Source organism: Thermobia domestica, chromosome 5, assembly GCF_964235325.1.
Source record: "Thermobia domestica chromosome 5, izTheDome1.hap1.1, whole genome shotgun sequence".
NCBI lineage: Eukaryota > Metazoa > Arthropoda > Insecta > Zygentoma > Lepismatidae > Thermobia > Thermobia domestica.
The window spans coordinates 194554746-194571884 of record NC_137458.1 but is presented as its reverse complement, the minus strand read 5'-3'; the positions used below and the strand labels follow the sequence as shown (position 1 = coordinate 194571884).

Here is a 17139-nt window from a genome sequence, read left to right as displayed (position 1 = left end):
TTTTTTCGGTACATCAACGTGGCATAATAATTGAAGCCTTAACGGGTTTTCAGGGTTAGGTTTGGCACCTACATATACTGACCTACTCTGGCGAGACATGCCGGCTTAATGTAACTCTAGAGAAACTAAGGCTCTGAACTTTATGGTCTCGTCTCGCGACGTGAACTGCTCTCGAAGCGAACTAAGCTTGAACTAGCTAAAATAAAAACATCTCTAAGGAAGGTTGTTGTTTAAAAAATTCCAACTTCGAGGGTAAAAAAAAATCAAACTACAGGGTCGGTGGGTAGCTTTACTCTCTCCCCATCTTCTTTATTTCGTTCGGACTGATTTCCTTCGCGTACTCCGCTTGTAATTCGACGACGTGTCTAGCAAAGTCGAGCGCTGTAAAAACAGGTTTCATCATATCTGCATTGGTTTTTACTGTCCTCCCGGACCACTTGTTCCTCACCAAAAATGTGTTGGTGGCTACCTGACTGTATCCGCCACGGACCAGAATATCGATTCGACAACGATGCGCTAATATTCTGAGTGAGAGAGGAAATCCTAATGACTCTCAGCCATATATCTCGTCCTACTTTAAAAGGGCTTGGGCGTCTACCCTTATTATACATCTTCCCATGTGTTTCTCCTGAATTTTGTTCGCCCGTTGGTAAGCTTTTTCCAACCTGTTCCTCAACTCGGCCACATATTTCGGGTGATCGACATTCAAATTTGTTTCCTTTTCTTTCTTGGTTTCTAAATCTAATCAAGGATGTCGAAGCTCCCTGCCAAAATGTAAATAAAATGCAGAGTACCCAGTGCTCGAACATTTCTTTGAATTCAGAGCGAATTCAATTAATTTCAAATCCTGATTCCAGTTCTCGTGCTTTGCATTATATATGGCTAAAAGACACTTAACGTCTTCTATTGCCTTTTCCGCCTTGTTAGCACGCGCCCTATACGAACTAATAAAGCTGTATCTAGCACCTAAGCTCTCCATGGCCTTTTTCCAAATTTCACTGTTGAAAATACTGATTATCTGTCACTATCTTTTTATATGTTCCAAATTCTGAGAAAAAAATCAGAATACATTCGACCATAATCTTAGCTGTAAGTCTTCGAAGAGGGAAGATTCACTAACCTTGTGAAAGCATCTACTAATACTAAACAATACCGATACCCTCCTACTTTAGTTTTGGTGATCGGGCCTAAATTGTCAGGCATACAGGACTTCTACGGGTGCTTTTACTAAGGAACTCTCCATATATCCGAACTTCGTATTGATATTTTCCTTAAAAATGCTACACGGAACGCAAGCTTTCGTGAAATCTTTAATATTCTTCTTCATTTCTTTCCAGAAAAAACGATTCCTGATTCTATCCAAAGTCTCTATGAAGGATGGATGCCCTGACTTCTTCTCAATATGTGCCGCTTTACAAACTGTGGCCCGCAGATTATCGGGTACCCATATTACATCCTTTTCTTCCCCCTTAATTTTGACAGTCCTCATCAAAATATTCTCTTCATTAAAGAAGGCAACTATATCAAGCTGTCTCAAAGTCTAAGTCGCCTGGAAAAATTTATTTTCTCTCCGCATTTATAATCTACCAATTTACCAAGAAGCGTGTCAGCCCTTTGTAGTTGTCTCCATTTTTCAAGATCTTGTAAATCATAAGAATTTGGAAATTCCTCAACTTGTTCGTCCTTACTTACAGCCAAAATATTAAAGGGTAACTCAGACATAAGCTGTATCTTCTCCCTGTCTGTAATGTGGCACGACCTACCACTCAGAGGAATTTCATCGTTTCGCTTCCTCTTAAGTTCCTTCTTCAGAGTTTTTATCTCTTTAGTCCTCTGAACATCTATGAAAAATAAATCATTAGAAGGAAGATCCTGAATATCTATCAACTTCTGGCCCTCTACTTCTACCTTCAGATAGCCCTTGTCACTCTCTGATTCAAGAGGAAGTAAATCATTTGCTTCAGGGGAACCCTCAAATTCTGGCCCTTCTGTAAAATTTCCTTCTAATCTAGAAAGCATATCAACTGGCTGTTTCTTTCCCGGCAAGAATCTCAGAACCACTGGAAATCGAGAAATTCTCGCAGCCCAGCGACTTAACATCGGAGAGATTTTACTCGACTTAAAAATAGTCTAAATAGGTTTGTGGTCAGTGTACACATACACGACAGGTGCATGCATCAAGAAAATTTCACTTCTCTAAAGCTAATACCATAGCCAAAAGTTCGAGATTTGTTGCGCTGTACTTCGCCTGTACCGGTGATAACTTCATGGACCCATAGGCCACTACCCCCAGTCTCCCCTGGTCATCTTTTTGACACAGAGTGTACCCCGACGCGATACTAGAGCCATCTACGAACATGTGGTACGGCTCCCCCATTTTAGGTAGGAGAAGCATGGGGTCTTCTGCTAGAGCCCCTTTAATTTGTTCAACGCTTGCTCATGAACTTGAGCCCATACAAACGGTCTATCTTTCTTCAAAAGATCTGTTATTGGCGCTAAAATTTCAGCGATCCCTTTGATCCGAAAATGAAAAAAATTAAAAAAGCCTAAAAGCGCTTGGACTTGTTTTACATTTCTTGGTCTCTGAAACTGTTTGGCCATTTTGATTTTTTCTTCAGTACAAGAAATATACCCAGGCCTAATACGATGGCCAAGAAATTCAATATCTTGAGCGAAAAATACCGTCTTATCCGGATTTAGGGTTAAACCAGCCTCTTTAATTCTCTTTAATGTCTCATCTAAAATTTCGAGTTCTTCCTTTGTTTCTCCGCCACATAGTATATCATCATAGTATACTATAACTAGTAAAATAAATTTCCTTAAGCACCAATTGCATGAGCTTAGCCAGACTATGGGGAAGATCCTTGATGCCGTAGCACCCTCGGGTGAACCTAAATAAGTCCTTATGCGTAATAAAGGTAGTAAATTCCTTACTCTGTTCTTCAAACTCTATTTGTGAGAACGCAAAGATAATATCAAGGGATATAAAATAACGTTTATTCCCTAAATAAGAAAGAGCTTCTGTCATACTAGGAAGACTGTATTTTTGATCTTGTCATGGAATTCAAAACTCTCGAGTCCATTATTAGCTTATAATCCCCATTTTTCTTTTGGTGTAAAATAGGAGCACTGATATATTTAGAATGAAGTGTCTTTTCAATGATCCCATCTTTTTCCATTTGGTCAAGAATTTCTTCCATAATCTTTCTCTTCTCAAAAGAGAGCGGCCTCAATTTAGATGAAAATGGTTTTGGATTCCGAACATTTATCTTATGTTTTATCAGATGTGTAAGTCCCGGTTTATGGCTAAAGGCCTCTCTATGTTTTTCTAAGATTCCTTTCAACCTCACTTTTGTATCTTTATCAATAGCGACACGAGACGACATCTGTTCTATAACGGTGTCCTTTCCCTCTTGAATATACAAACAGTCATCCAAGTGCGACCTTTTTTCTTTCTTCTCAGAGTCAAAACACAAACAGGCTGTAAACCATCGTCAATATTCCAGCCATTCTGAGAAATATAAAGAACAATTTTACTTTTCTGGAGGAAGTCCCTACCCACAATCGCGTCTTTTATAAGGAGGGGGAGGAGATGGAACTTCTGTCTTATACGAATACCCCTAATAAAAACATCGACAATAGTGCTCTTGTGAGAAATAGCTGTCCCCTGGGTTAGAGACAAAAACAAAGTGTCCTTTCTGAATTTGCAACCTTTGGCTTCCCACCTATCTGCTTCTTTTTGCGAAACATAGGAGAGGGAGCTCCCGCTATCCGCATAAAGATATGTTTCTCCCCCCAGAATCGTAACCTTTATTAGTGGTTCCCTGGCCCAGGAGGTTTTGTCTTTGGCCGACGCGGCCGTAAAAAATGACCTGATCCTTTATTTCTTTTCTTTTCGTTCCAATCGGTCCTCAATTTCCTCTCTCTCTGAGGAGATTCCGCAACGCTACAGACCCTTGTTTTTCTTCCTCCATTTTAGAAGAAAACGCTGAATCCATGTCTGGTGCTCGCATATTTGCCCTCTTATTGCACCTACTTTTGTTAGTGTTATGTCTTTGTAGCTCAATAAATCCTGTTAGTTTCTCTTCATTCTGAAAACGCCAACCATTTTTGCACATGTGTGATTCTATTTTGGCTTTCGTTAACATATCATTTCCAACTATAACGGGAATGTTAGACGACTCTAAAACATAAAATGGATGCGACAACTTCTTTTTCTTTATACAGAAAGTCGGAAAAACAAGCTTGTGCGCGAAAACATGCCCTGAGGCCAACGAAATTTCCTGCTTTATTTTCTTACTTCAAGCACCTTCTTCTTCCCATCTCCTAGCAGTGTTTCCATCCGTGATAGATATTTAGCTCCCAGAATACAAGAAAAGTTCTGTCGGCTGCCTATAGAAATAGCCAAATATATATGGCGGTGCATTTTTACTTGTCGCTAATTTCCTAACAAAAGTGGCTGCAAATACGTTCTCTTTTCCTCCATTTTTCTCCCACTTTTTATACTTTTCGCAGACAGATTTGCAAAAAAAGCATTTTATCGCCTGTTTTTCCTTAGTATTCTCGCCTACAACTTTATCTTGTCTTTTAAAAACAGCTGGGTTTAGAGCTTCTCTAATTTCCGGCGCACGGTGTAAAACCGTCCCCTTTGTAGCGACTACAGCTAAGTCTGCCCTTTTTTGTTCAACCTCATGAGACTACGTAATTCAATTCCTCTAATAAATATGACTGTATTTTTAAAGCATACCCTTCTAGCTGTTTTAATCCAGAAAACTTTTTCATGTAAATAGACCTTATACTTCGGGTGTACTTTGGTCAAAATTTTCTTTACTTGTTCGACTTCTCTAGGAGGATCAGGCAATTTCTTATACAACAGTGACATCTCCCTAACAAAACGCGCTAGAGGTTCACTTGGTTTCTGAATCCTACTCACTAATTGCGATTTAATTTCTTCCTTATAATTAAAACTGACATATTCCTTAAGGAAGCTATCTTTGAACTCCGCAAAATTTGCGAATGGTTTCTTAAACTGGAACCATTCCTTACTTTCTCGCTCTAAGACTTTTGGCACAACTCTTTCTAGAATAATATCTAACGAGACTTGTTTATGCGCCGCAGTCTTCCAAACTAGACAAAAACTCAAATGGATCTTGCGACGGATCCCCAGAAAAATGTGGAAGCTGTAATTACACTTCCTCAAAATCCTGTCTACACGAGCAACTAGCATTTTCACTTCTCCGTGCATTTTGTGAGTCTTTCAAATTCCTAATAAAATCTAATAGAGACTCAGCGCTCAATTGTTCGGTTCTTTCTATTCCCAGAGCTTGTCTCAAAGCTTCCAATTCTATAGAATTGGACTCCATGTTTCTCAGTATCTTCCCTGATCTTAAACGCATATACTACTTAAAAGAAAAGCCTAATATCCCGGACGAGCCCCCAAAATTTATGTGATGTGCCCTATATAACACGTATATGATATAGTATGTTCCCTCTACTATCTTATATTTCGCTTCACAACCTGAAACTTAATTCATGAGCCACTCACATAATATAAATAAATTTTTTACTAATCGTCTAGGTAACTAGCAAACAATAAATTTAATATCAATACCCAAGGTTCAGGGAATTTTATATTAATCAGACTTTTCCAAGTAGACTAGTTTATTAAAAATTACAAAAAAAAATTGTTCTCTGTGATTAATGTTCCTTAATGAAAATGATTTCACTAATCAAATAAAAAAAAAGTCGTTCAGGTATACCTCTAGACCCAGAGGTCCCCACCTATTTAAAACCGTAAATAACAGTTCGCTCCAACATGAAGCTTCCTTTAAAATTTGTCTAATATTCCTTAAGAGAGGTTCTGAACATGCGTCCTCGTACAAGCCATCATGAACCTCACATACTCGAAAGACAGACCCAACATTCTGAGTACTGTCTGGCCTAAGTCCCTAATTCAGGAATCGCCCTTTATTGGACAATCCTTAAGGAAATAGCTAGCTAACACTTTAAAATGTAAAGGGAAAGGGAAATTTCCTTCATTTAGGAATAAAACCCCTCCACTCAGGCTCGATAGTATGAACAACATTCAAGCAAACAACAGCCTACCATCCCCTTATGTGAGGAATCAGCTGTGAAAAAAATCTAATCGGCTAATCAAATGCAACTAACCGAGAAGAGAGAGAAAAAAAGAATATATATTACTCATCCGGCTCGGTTGCAATAGCAACGGCCTTCCCTAAAAATCAAAAGAAAATTTCTGAAAACAGACAGCGTCCGAAAGGAACGTTGCCACAATAGATCTAGAGATCCCTACTAAATTTCATTTCCTTAAATATTCCTAACCGGGAATCGAACCTATCCTTAGACTATAAACCCAAGGACATACAACCAGAACTTAAATATTCTGATTCGTATTCCACTTAACAAGTCTAAAGGTTGACCCTATACACAGCCATCTCTCTCGGCTGTACCCCTGCTGACTTAAAAAAAAGTCGCGAAGCAAAAGAGACCCAAGGAGCACGTAAGCTCCCCCCGCAAGAAATTCCGTCTCGACTCTACCAAAAGAATCCAAAATCTGCCTCCCCGCTGCTATTTCCCTTCTTACTTATATACGAATTTAACAGCTTCCCCCTCTCCGCAACGACGAGAAGAAACTGTCACTGAGCTTAACAGTGTTTCCAAATGAGCTAGCAAGCTACTAAACTTTAGCCTTACTTAGAATTATTTTTCTAAAACTAAAAAGAATAACTTTCAAGATTAACATATACATATATATATATATACATTAATTAATACATAAGTACACAGGAAATATATAACATTATATAAAGATTAATAGACAAAAACCAATTCTACAATAATTTTACCAGCGCTGGTCCTTACTCTAAATAAATATGCATTAATAAACAAGAAATAATATAAAAATTAAAATTCCTTTAAATATATGCATATATATATACAAACTAGCAATGGGCCTGAAACTGCTGATTACACACTTAATGAATTCCTGACCTTTAAAGGCTGCTCTTTTAAAGATAAACCAGCAACTCTCTCAAAGTTCAGATACGTTCATTAAATCAAAAATATATTCTGGGACACATGATAACACTTATTGACTTAAATCTGAACTCCTTCCATCCTATTCAGACATCTAGAAAAAGTTAAAAACTCGCTTGAACTTTCGAGTAAAGGCACTTTTAGACTAGTACAAACGAGGTGGCCAGACGATCCACCTGCACAAAAGGAAACAATAAACTAAATCATTAATCGGAAGGCACAAGTCTCTAGTAACAAAGCACTTTTACAAGTAATTCTGAAAATCTATACTTACCAATGTCATTATATCATTTGCCAAATCACGAGCAAGGTCAGGACTAATAAAGCATGACAAACCCGACAACGCAACTCCAGCATCATATTGGTTTTGACTGTTAAGATCTTTCCTTACCATGTTTGTTGTTAACATTAGTAACTGAAAAAAGAAATATAAATATTATATATATCTGTATTATATATGCATTTATATTTTGTACGAACTTGTATTAGTACGCTATTGAATGCATTTATACAGGGTGGTAAGAAACTATTTGAACAAACTTCGGGAGCTGATTCCCGACTCCGAGACTAGCAAAAAAGTCATCTGGTACTTTGGTCAATGAGGGATAGTTTCGGCGATATAAGGTGCCGAAAGCGTGGGAAAATGAACTTCAGAGGGCTGTAATTCAAACACAACGCAACGTAGAGAGTGCGGTATAGAACGTGACACTCGAAGTCATACCTGCTCGACTGAAAAATGTATGTTTCAAACCTCTGCAATATGTGTGCGAAGGATTCCCCAAAGGAACATAGGGATCACTTGCCAGGTTATAGGAAATCCATAAGCACCTTTGGAGAATATCTCGCACATATATTGCAGAGGTTTGAAACATACATTTTTCAATCGAGCAGGTATGACTTCGAGTGTCATGTTCTATACCGCACTCTCTACGTTGCGTTGTGTTTGAATTACAGCCCTCTGAAGTTCATTTTCCCACGATTTCGGCACCTTATATCGCCGAGATATCCCTCATTGACGAAAGTTCCAGACGACTTTTTTGCTAGTCTCGGAGTCGGGAATCAGTTCCCGAAGTTTGTTCAAATAGTTTCTTACCACCCTGTATATTGTTAAATCTTTTCTTACTTAACTAGTGAATACATTATACTGACATTTTACTCCAATTATTTAACAGTCAAGTCAATTATCCGTGCCCAGTACTCCTAGCATTTTCTTCCTGATGACAATGTTAGTTTAGCAACATCTATAAAAACCAACATAAGTCTGTCGCATGACATTGTTCAGTAACATTTCATCTTAATGCACGATTACGTATAAACAGAAAGGAGAACTTAAAATATGAGAGAGACAAAAGTTACATTCAATTTTATGAACCCTTATTTTTTACACCCACCCCTTTACTACCTAGTGTATATGCATTTCGTGCACTAGAACTAAAAAATACCGAAACTGGCATCGATATTTCTGAAAATCGAAATTTCGGTACTACCCATACCGAAATATCGAATCATGCCGAAAACTGAAATATCGACAAAGATCTGTATGATTTTATTTACGATTTATTATTATTATTATTATTATTATTATTATTATTATTATTATTATTATATTTTCTCTCTTTTTAAAGCAGGAACCTGATCTTCCTTTTCTTTCTACTTTACATAAAAGTATATTATAGACCTACACTACAGTTTTTGTATATCATCTTGTTACAGATTTTGTACTCACAAATGACTTATCAGAGTGAGATTCTTGGTTCTTTCTTTCTCTTCATTTCCAAAGGAATTGTGTATTCTCAACAAACGTTCGGTGTTGTAAAAGGACGAAAAACATGAAGCTCAAATTTGTGACTACAATTTTCTCTGCTGCATTAATAGATATAGCTCTAAACTAAAGTATGAAAAGTGATATTGTAGGAAATTTCCACTTAAAAAGAGGAAACACTTTCAGGACATACTGTAATATTTTAGAGACTGATTTAATTGTTCTTTCAAGACTCGTCTTTATTCAATTAGCAGGTTACATTTATTTTGTCGTGGTTGCTGCGTATCTCAATTTGCTGGTTTTGTCCTCTTTCGGTATTTTCGGTACATTTTATTTTATTCAGCCATGTAATTCGACAACTTAGGACATAACTTAATGTTATTAATTTGCTCTTTAGCTGTTCATATATAAGATTAACCCGAACTGATTTTTTTAAAATTGAAGAACTAAGTTTAATGCAAAATTACGTATGTACACTCATGTCCAAAATAGTTGTCGCATATCTATAACTGTCTTCTTGTAAGAATATAATTTGATAATGGTTTTGCAGGGTACTTTTAATACTGATACTATGTGTATAATCGGGAAATATATATTTGTGGTAAATTTCATAGGGAAAGAATTATAAATATGAAAATTAGAATGAGTGAAACAAAATGTTGCTAAATGGACAAGAAAGTTTTATTTTCGTTTTATTGTTTTTATTTATTTCTCTTTTGAAATGAAATTTCCCACATACATGTCTTTGCAGATTATACACATACTAACATTATAATAAATACCGGGCTAATTCGTTATCAAAATTATATTCCTACAACAACATATTTATAGACATGCGACAATAATTTTGGACATTAGTGTACATAGAATAACTCCTCCGCAGTGCACGACTGAAGTAATAACAAAAACAATAGGGATCCTCGGATATCCATCCGAAGTATTTTGTTAAATGTGGAATATTAAAGGGTAGTGTAGAACTCTGTTCGGACATATTTTCTCTATTGCCTCTATAAGTCTTCTTGCCAGATCTAGTCTGTGACAAAGTCGTGCCAGTTATAATTTTAAGAGAAAGAAAAAAAGAGTCTATAGCACGTACTTAATGAGCTGTAAGTTTACTTTTTGGTTTATAAAGAAAAGCGTCCTGTAGGGGAGTGTCCAATTCCAACGCTTCGCATTGAGTCCAATGCTTCTATCATGTAAAATACTCTGTCAAGGTAATGAATAGGTAGAGCAATTGGCACACAAGATTTATTATGAAAATCCAGTTATCTACAAACATAACACAAATCACTATAGTTATGGTCTGGAAACCAAATCAACGTTCTCCAGATGATTTTGTCAGTAAGTGGATGGTCTCAAGGCCCAGGCAGTCAAGGAAAGGATACTCCAAAGCTCCAGGTAGGCAAAGGATTTGCAGTTAAGAAATCTCAGTGCTTTAGGCAAGTTAAATGAACAAGGAACCTCCGAGCTCCAGGCAAGCTAAGATGTTTAGATTAGGTCAAGTCCCTCAAAACTCCAGGCAAGCTAAGAAGTTCCGAATAGGTAGTCTCTCAGAACTCTAGGCAAGCTAAGCGAGGATTGGTCAGTCGAAACTGATGCAGCTGGAGGTCCTGCGGCGTCTTTTATATCCTCTTCGTGGGTGGTAGCAGTGCTAGTGTTCCTCTTCGATGCGTTGGTGACGGTTATATTCGATTCTGCTTGTTTGTAGTAATAGTAAGCAACCACGTGGCCTTGATTACAAATATGGGGCACGTGTAGGGTATAACACTCGCCAGACCGGTTTAAAAATTAAGCCAGAGGGTTACGTTTTACTATTTATAAAATTGCACTTGTTATGAATAATCAGCTCGGGAAAGGTGTACTCAAAAAAATATTTCATTGTACACGAACACTAGCACTGGGAGAACACTAACATTGTTGCAATAAAAGGAGCGACTTAAATTGCGATGAGGTTTGTAAGATAAGCATTAAACAGTTAGTCCTTTGCCTAAGGCAGGATCGGTGACACACTTCTTTTCCCTCAAAGGAAAGGCTTGTTTAAGCTTTGGTGTAGATAATATAAATATACTAACCCACATATGGTGATGTGTGGAGTATTTGGGGTGATATCTGAATATCAGTGGTGGCACTGTTATTAAAAAATAAACCCGTTATGGCCGGTTCCAAGCTCGTGCTATGAAAGGGGGAGGGGCATCGTCCTGCCACTTGTTGAGGTCGCACGGGAAATGTGAGAAAACTCAGTCCTATATGGTCGATAAATGTAAGGTCGATAAACCTAAAGAAGAAACAAAAAATATAGTCACTCAAGTTTCTGACACAAACATTAAATTTACATCACAAATTAGTTTTCGTAATGCAAGTTAGCAAAGTTCAACAGAAATGCAGACAAATCCAGTTAGTGTTTGTTAATGTTCAGACAAAATTATGTAAATTGCCGCGTTTTGATATTAAATCCGGAAATGATATAGTTTCATATTTTCAGGACTTTGATGCTTGTTGTAAGGAAAACAGATATGACAAATGATGCGAAAAAGCGGTTGTTGCTAGTTGTATTCGAAGGTCCGGTAGGCAGTGAATTAAAATGTTTTCTAGATAGAAAAACTAAATATTTCTAGACAAAAAAAAAATGTAGGCGAAACATCATACAATGAGTTGAAGAAAGAGCTAATAGATGAATTTAGAAATTCTAGCTTTGTTTTATACATAGAAGAAAGAATTAGAAACAGGTTACAAAGAGGGTGAACCTAAAATAAAATCTACGACATGCTAGCGTTAAAATAATTTGATAAGGGCATGACAGACACTAAGAAAATAGAATTAATTGCATCAGGTCTTTTGCCATACTACATACATAAGGTAGGACAAAATCCTATAATAATATAGAAACATCCATAAAAGATTTACTAAAGGTTAAAAAGAGTAATTTCAAAATTGAACGGAGACGACAACGTTCTAAAGGTAAAGAAAACTCAGACTTAATTTCAGTACAGTAAGCAGAATTAGAAAACTAGTGAAAGTAGGCGACTTGTCAGGTAGTGATTCGGACGATGATTTAGTAGTAGCGAAAGAACCTATAGCTCGTCAAGAGTTAAGTCTGTACTGTGGTTGCTTATGGGCTTTTACGTCTGCGTACTTACCCCCTTAAATAGAACAGATTTCACTACTGTAGTTTATCTTAAAGAATGTTAAATATTTACCGACGATAAAAAAATAATTTCCATAATTCCTTATAGTATTTAATTAGCTTTTAATGGCTAGTTTTTTGTTTTTAAAACTCGAAGGGAGAAGGCACGATAAGCGTAACGGCTGCTAAAACGTTGCCGGTGCATTTTCACGTGACTAAAACTGTCTGCTTAAAGATACCGTTGCCAACTGACGAGAAATTTCACCGTAGTGTCAACCTACATTCGTGCGCTCATTAGTATTGTACCTTCCACTGATTTCAAGTACGAAAAAAGGTAGCTAAAAAGGAATAAAAGTACGACCAGAAAGAATTGAATGAAATCTTTCTGATTTTAAGAAAAAGTAAAATTTTACTTCAATCTCCTTTTCTTCCTTTTTTCCCCTATCTCAACCAAAGAAAAATATTTTAATCAAAAAAAGAAAGATAGCGGACATGATGTTGCAGCTTAACGCGAGATTCGAACAACTTGTGTCCCCACCGAGAATCAAACCCAGGACCCTTTGATTACAAGTCGGCGAGCGTAAACCCTCATCCACGTGGGCACTCTGAATAAAAAGCCAATAATAATTTCAGGGGATGGTCTGCGGGATGTTTTTTTAAGTACTTCAGTTTTATTAGGTCTATTATTATTATTATTATTATATTATTTAACCAAGCTACAGCCATAATCCATATCTTTCCATAACTATTAACTTATTTGTATTAAATATAAACGCTAAGTGTAAAACTTCTTAGGCCAAACACTGATTCATGAAGTGTTTCTCGGAACATCTGAGTTCGATTATTAATTATACATAGGCCTATGTATTCCTCGTCGGGAAGGAAATTTCAGCGAGAATTGCTGCAGGACGCATTTCATATTTCTTTTATCTTTCGTGCATTGAAATTTCTTTAGGAGTTCATAACTGACTGTGATTTCTGTTGGGTTTCATAATAGCATTGGTTTCAGAAACAACACCAGGAAATAGGGAGACCGTTTGGTGCGGTGGATGGGGCCAATAACTTACCTACTGTATCGTCTATTGTCGCGCTAAATGACTCATGTCAGATTCCAGACGAAATTCTTCTCTGTTGTGTGTCTGCTATTGTGGAGTGTGTGGCGGAGTGTGGTCTCTGAACATTCGGCATTTTCTTGGTTGTGTTAATTTACTTACTGTGCTGTTCTGGGAACAAAATCGTGCCGTCTGTGTGTGCATAGGTGCGTGTGTGTTAATATATCAAAATGGAAGAAATTACAGCCAGCACCTCTTTTAAGTGTAAGAGTGGTCAGGTGTTGAAAAGCAAATAAAGGGCTATTGTTATAAACGTGTTTAATTATTTAAAGCAGAAAAACCCGGGTAAAAGTATAAGTTGGGTTGGGTTGGGTTGGGATGATGATGATATGGAAGAAACTGATTCTTTGGAGTGCGATTGATTCAACGAGGTAAGTTGTTTATTATTATTATTATTATTATTATTATTTGTTAATCGTTGTGGTCGTCGGGACCGTAATACAGCAAATTATAGATGCGTTAAAATATTAAATAATACTTTTGATAAGTGGATAGTTTTAAATATCTAGGATCAATATTAACAGAGGAAAATCATACTCACGAAGAAATTAAATGTCGACTAAAAGCAGGGAATTCGTGTTACTATTCGGTTCAAAATCTCTTGTTGTCGCGAATTCTGTCGAGGAATTTGAAGCTTAAAATATACAAAACGATAATCATGCCTGTTGTTCTGTATGGTTGCGAAACATGGTCACTTACTCTGAGGGAAGAACATAGACTGAAAGTATTCGAGAACAAGATCCTGAGACGAATATTCGGACCCAAGAGGAACGAGAATGGGGAATGGCGGAAACTTCAGAACGAGGAACTACATAATTTATATGGTTTACCCAACATTGTTAGGGTCGTCAAGTTTAGGAGGCTTAGGTGGGCGGGTCATGTAGCTAGAATGGAAGAAAGTAGAAACGCTTTCAAAGTCTTGACTGGAAGACCAATAGGAAAACGACCATTAGGAAGACCTAGGCGCAGATGGGAGGACAATATTAAAATGGGTCTCGCAGAGACTGGAATACTAAGTAGAAACTGGATGCAGTTAGCTGAGGATAGAAGTCAGTGGAGAGCTTTTGTGAACGCGGCACTGAACCTCCGGGTTCCATAGGCCATAGTGTTAGTTAGTTATTAATCGTTGTGGTGTGGATTTCTTGTTTTACTACGTGAGTTGGCAACATCAGTCGGCAGTATAATAGAAGCGCGAACAGTTCTGCATTTGCTTTTAATGCTCAACTTGGCATCGCTGTTCCTATAAGACCAACAGTCCACTCTTAAGTCTGGATAAGCTGTAAGAGAAAATCGTATGTTAGTCAAAAACCAGAAGAAACGGAAATTAAAGCAGAACCATCGACTAGTAAACAGATGGCTAAGGTAGAGAAAACTTTTGAAGAGCTAAAACTATTTATGACAAGTTAGATGCAGGCCATTAGTAACAGCAGCAATACTAACAATCAAAAGAAACAACAGTAACAACAAAACAGTGTTTGCGGGGGTAAGCAAAAAACTTTCAAGATCAAAATGGTAAGAACGGACAGTATTGGAATAACAATAGAGATTCAAATAACGAGGGGAAAATGGTCAAAATAAAGGAAACTATATATCGAACAGAGGTAGGAGTAGAAAGTACTATAATAATAACGGAAGACAAAGGTGGAATAATTAGAATCCACAAGCTTTTCCAATGTATTATCAATAGAATCAACCGTCTCAACCAAATTTAAATTACAATGCAGCGACTTTTGATCCGTATATTCAACCTATGTCTGCATGTCAAAATTGTCAAAGACAAAGTCAATCCCAGAATTTAAACCAGAAACCTATGTAAATGAACGGGGCAAATTTACAGTGTATAGGGCACTGAAACAAACAAATATTGGCCTCAATTCAATGTGAAAATGACATAATATCTTTAAATGTACATATAGCAAATAAACCAATTACAGCTATAATTGATTCTGCCAGTCAGTTACTTATTAATAAGAATTTAATTCCTACAGGAGCTATAGTCAGAAATAGAGACCACAATTAATGGAATAACTCAGAGTTCAATGTCAGTAGATAAAATAGCTGTAATTAGGTCTACTAAAGCAGGTTTTCCATCGTATCTTTTGACATACCCAGAACTTTGCATACTCTTTATTGGTTGGAAATGACTTTCTATTTTCACACAGAGTAAAATGAGGTTATGGAAACAAAACAATAGCTTTACACAAATCTGGAAAACCACCATCCAAATTATCACAAGTAGATGTCACAGTACCTATATCAGAGAAAGTCCATAGCACATTAAAGACCTGCCTAGAGCCAAAGTTCGCAGTTAGCAAAATTAATTTTCCACCTAAGGCAAATGTATATGTGCCAGTAAAATTACAACATTCTTCGTCAGGAAACGAATATTTGTTGGAGCCTAACAGAAAATTAGAGGATCAGTACAATATTTTAATTCCTAGAACATTGCTCACAAAAGATCAAAATTTGTTAGAAATAACAAATCCATTACAAAGAAAGTAGTGTTAAAAGTAAACACAGTAGTAGCCTATGATGATTACATTACTGAGAAAGAACGTAATGTATCTAATACTGTAGTCCGATGATGAAGAATTAGAAAGAGAAAAATTAAAATTACGAAAGTAAATTGGTCATAGGAGAAAAAGCAGACCCAGAAGTTAGGAAGCAACTAATAGAAGTGATTGAGTTTAACGTCTCTTTCAGCAGCGAGGCTATATGAGACTGGACCTACTGATTAACGTAAAATCCGAACATGAGCTACCGCTGGATATCGAAAGCGGGTCTCCCACGCCAAAGGCGCGTATGCTAACCACTTAGCCACGAAGGAGTTTAAGACGAAATTAGCAGATCTTTGCTACGAGTACAGTAATGTTTTTGCGTGGGACTCCAAATCATATAGAATTAAAAACTAAAGTTCTCTTCCATTGATCTCAGTATACCTGTACAATCCTAGTAGCTCTGAAGCCATTCGAGAGCAGCTCAATGTTTTGTTAGAACAAAAGATCACTGAACCGACCGTGTCACCATTCAATAATCCCATGTTATCTATAAAGAAACCTTTCCGGTGCGTGCTAGATGCGAGAGTTTTGAATAAGTATGCGGTATTTCACACGGTATCATTACCACCAATACATGTTTTATCTACAATGGGAGGACATTTGTGGTACAGCGTTTGTGATATAAAATCTGCATACCATACAATTCCTATTACTGAAGAATCAAGGGATTACACGGGATCGAACATCCCAGTCGAAGGAAGTTCTAGACTTCGAGTTTTGCCGCAGGGATATCTATCAGCGCCTGCTGTTTACACGAAAATAATGTCCATTATTTCAGCGAATGTTCTACCAGCACACGTTTCTCTTTACATGAATAACATTTTTAACTTTACAGATAATCAACACCAAATGGTTGACATTTTAGGTGCTGTATTTGAAAGATTAAGAAACGCAGGTTTAAAATTGTCAGTAGAAAATTGCAAATTTTTGGAACAACAAATACTTGAACTTGGGACATAGTTGGTTCTGTTCGTTATCAACTTAGTGACAAAATAATAAATGCTATTCAGACTTTTAAATCGTGTAAATTGCCTAAACACCTTAAATCCTTCCTCGATCTCACGATTTACGTCCGGAGATTTATCAAGGACTATGCTATTTTGGTCCAACCCCTACAATTAATGTTCCGAAAAGGAAAAAGTGTGTGGACTGAACAATATCACGCTGCTTTTCAAAAATTACAAGATGGGTTAATGAATGCTTTACTTTCATCTCCATATTTACCAGGTAGACCTCTGAGACTATCAACAGATACTGATATCAAATCGATCGGCAATATTATGTAAAAACAAGAAAATGGCTCGACTAGGTTTTACGGTGGTTTAAGATCGTCCGAAAGTTCGCACCATATTGTAGAGCTAGAACTTTTATTAATATTATCGACTTATAAAGCATTTAATTTCTAATTACGGAAATGAATTTGAATTGTACATGGACTGTAAATGTCATATATTTTAAGGCAGCACGAAAATAGTCACCTAAATTATTTCAGTATGCGTTAGAATTACAGGGGTACTGTTATATTTC

General features: G+C 36.9%; 1 protein-coding gene across 2 annotated transcripts in view; it reads right to left on the bottom strand.

Moving 5' to 3' along the window:
* The window catches only part of g (adaptor-related protein complex 3, delta 1 subunit-like garnet), an 895910-nt gene that overhangs the window by 760281 nt on the left and 118490 nt on the right, over window positions 1-17139 (bottom strand). For both annotated transcript variants that reach the window (XM_081759537.1, XM_081759539.1), the window contains exon 4: window positions 7331-7471. In XM_081759537.1, the coding sequence (XP_081615663.1) occupies window positions 7331-7471 (141 nt within the window). The remainder of the gene's footprint in view (window positions 1-7330; window positions 7472-17139) is intronic.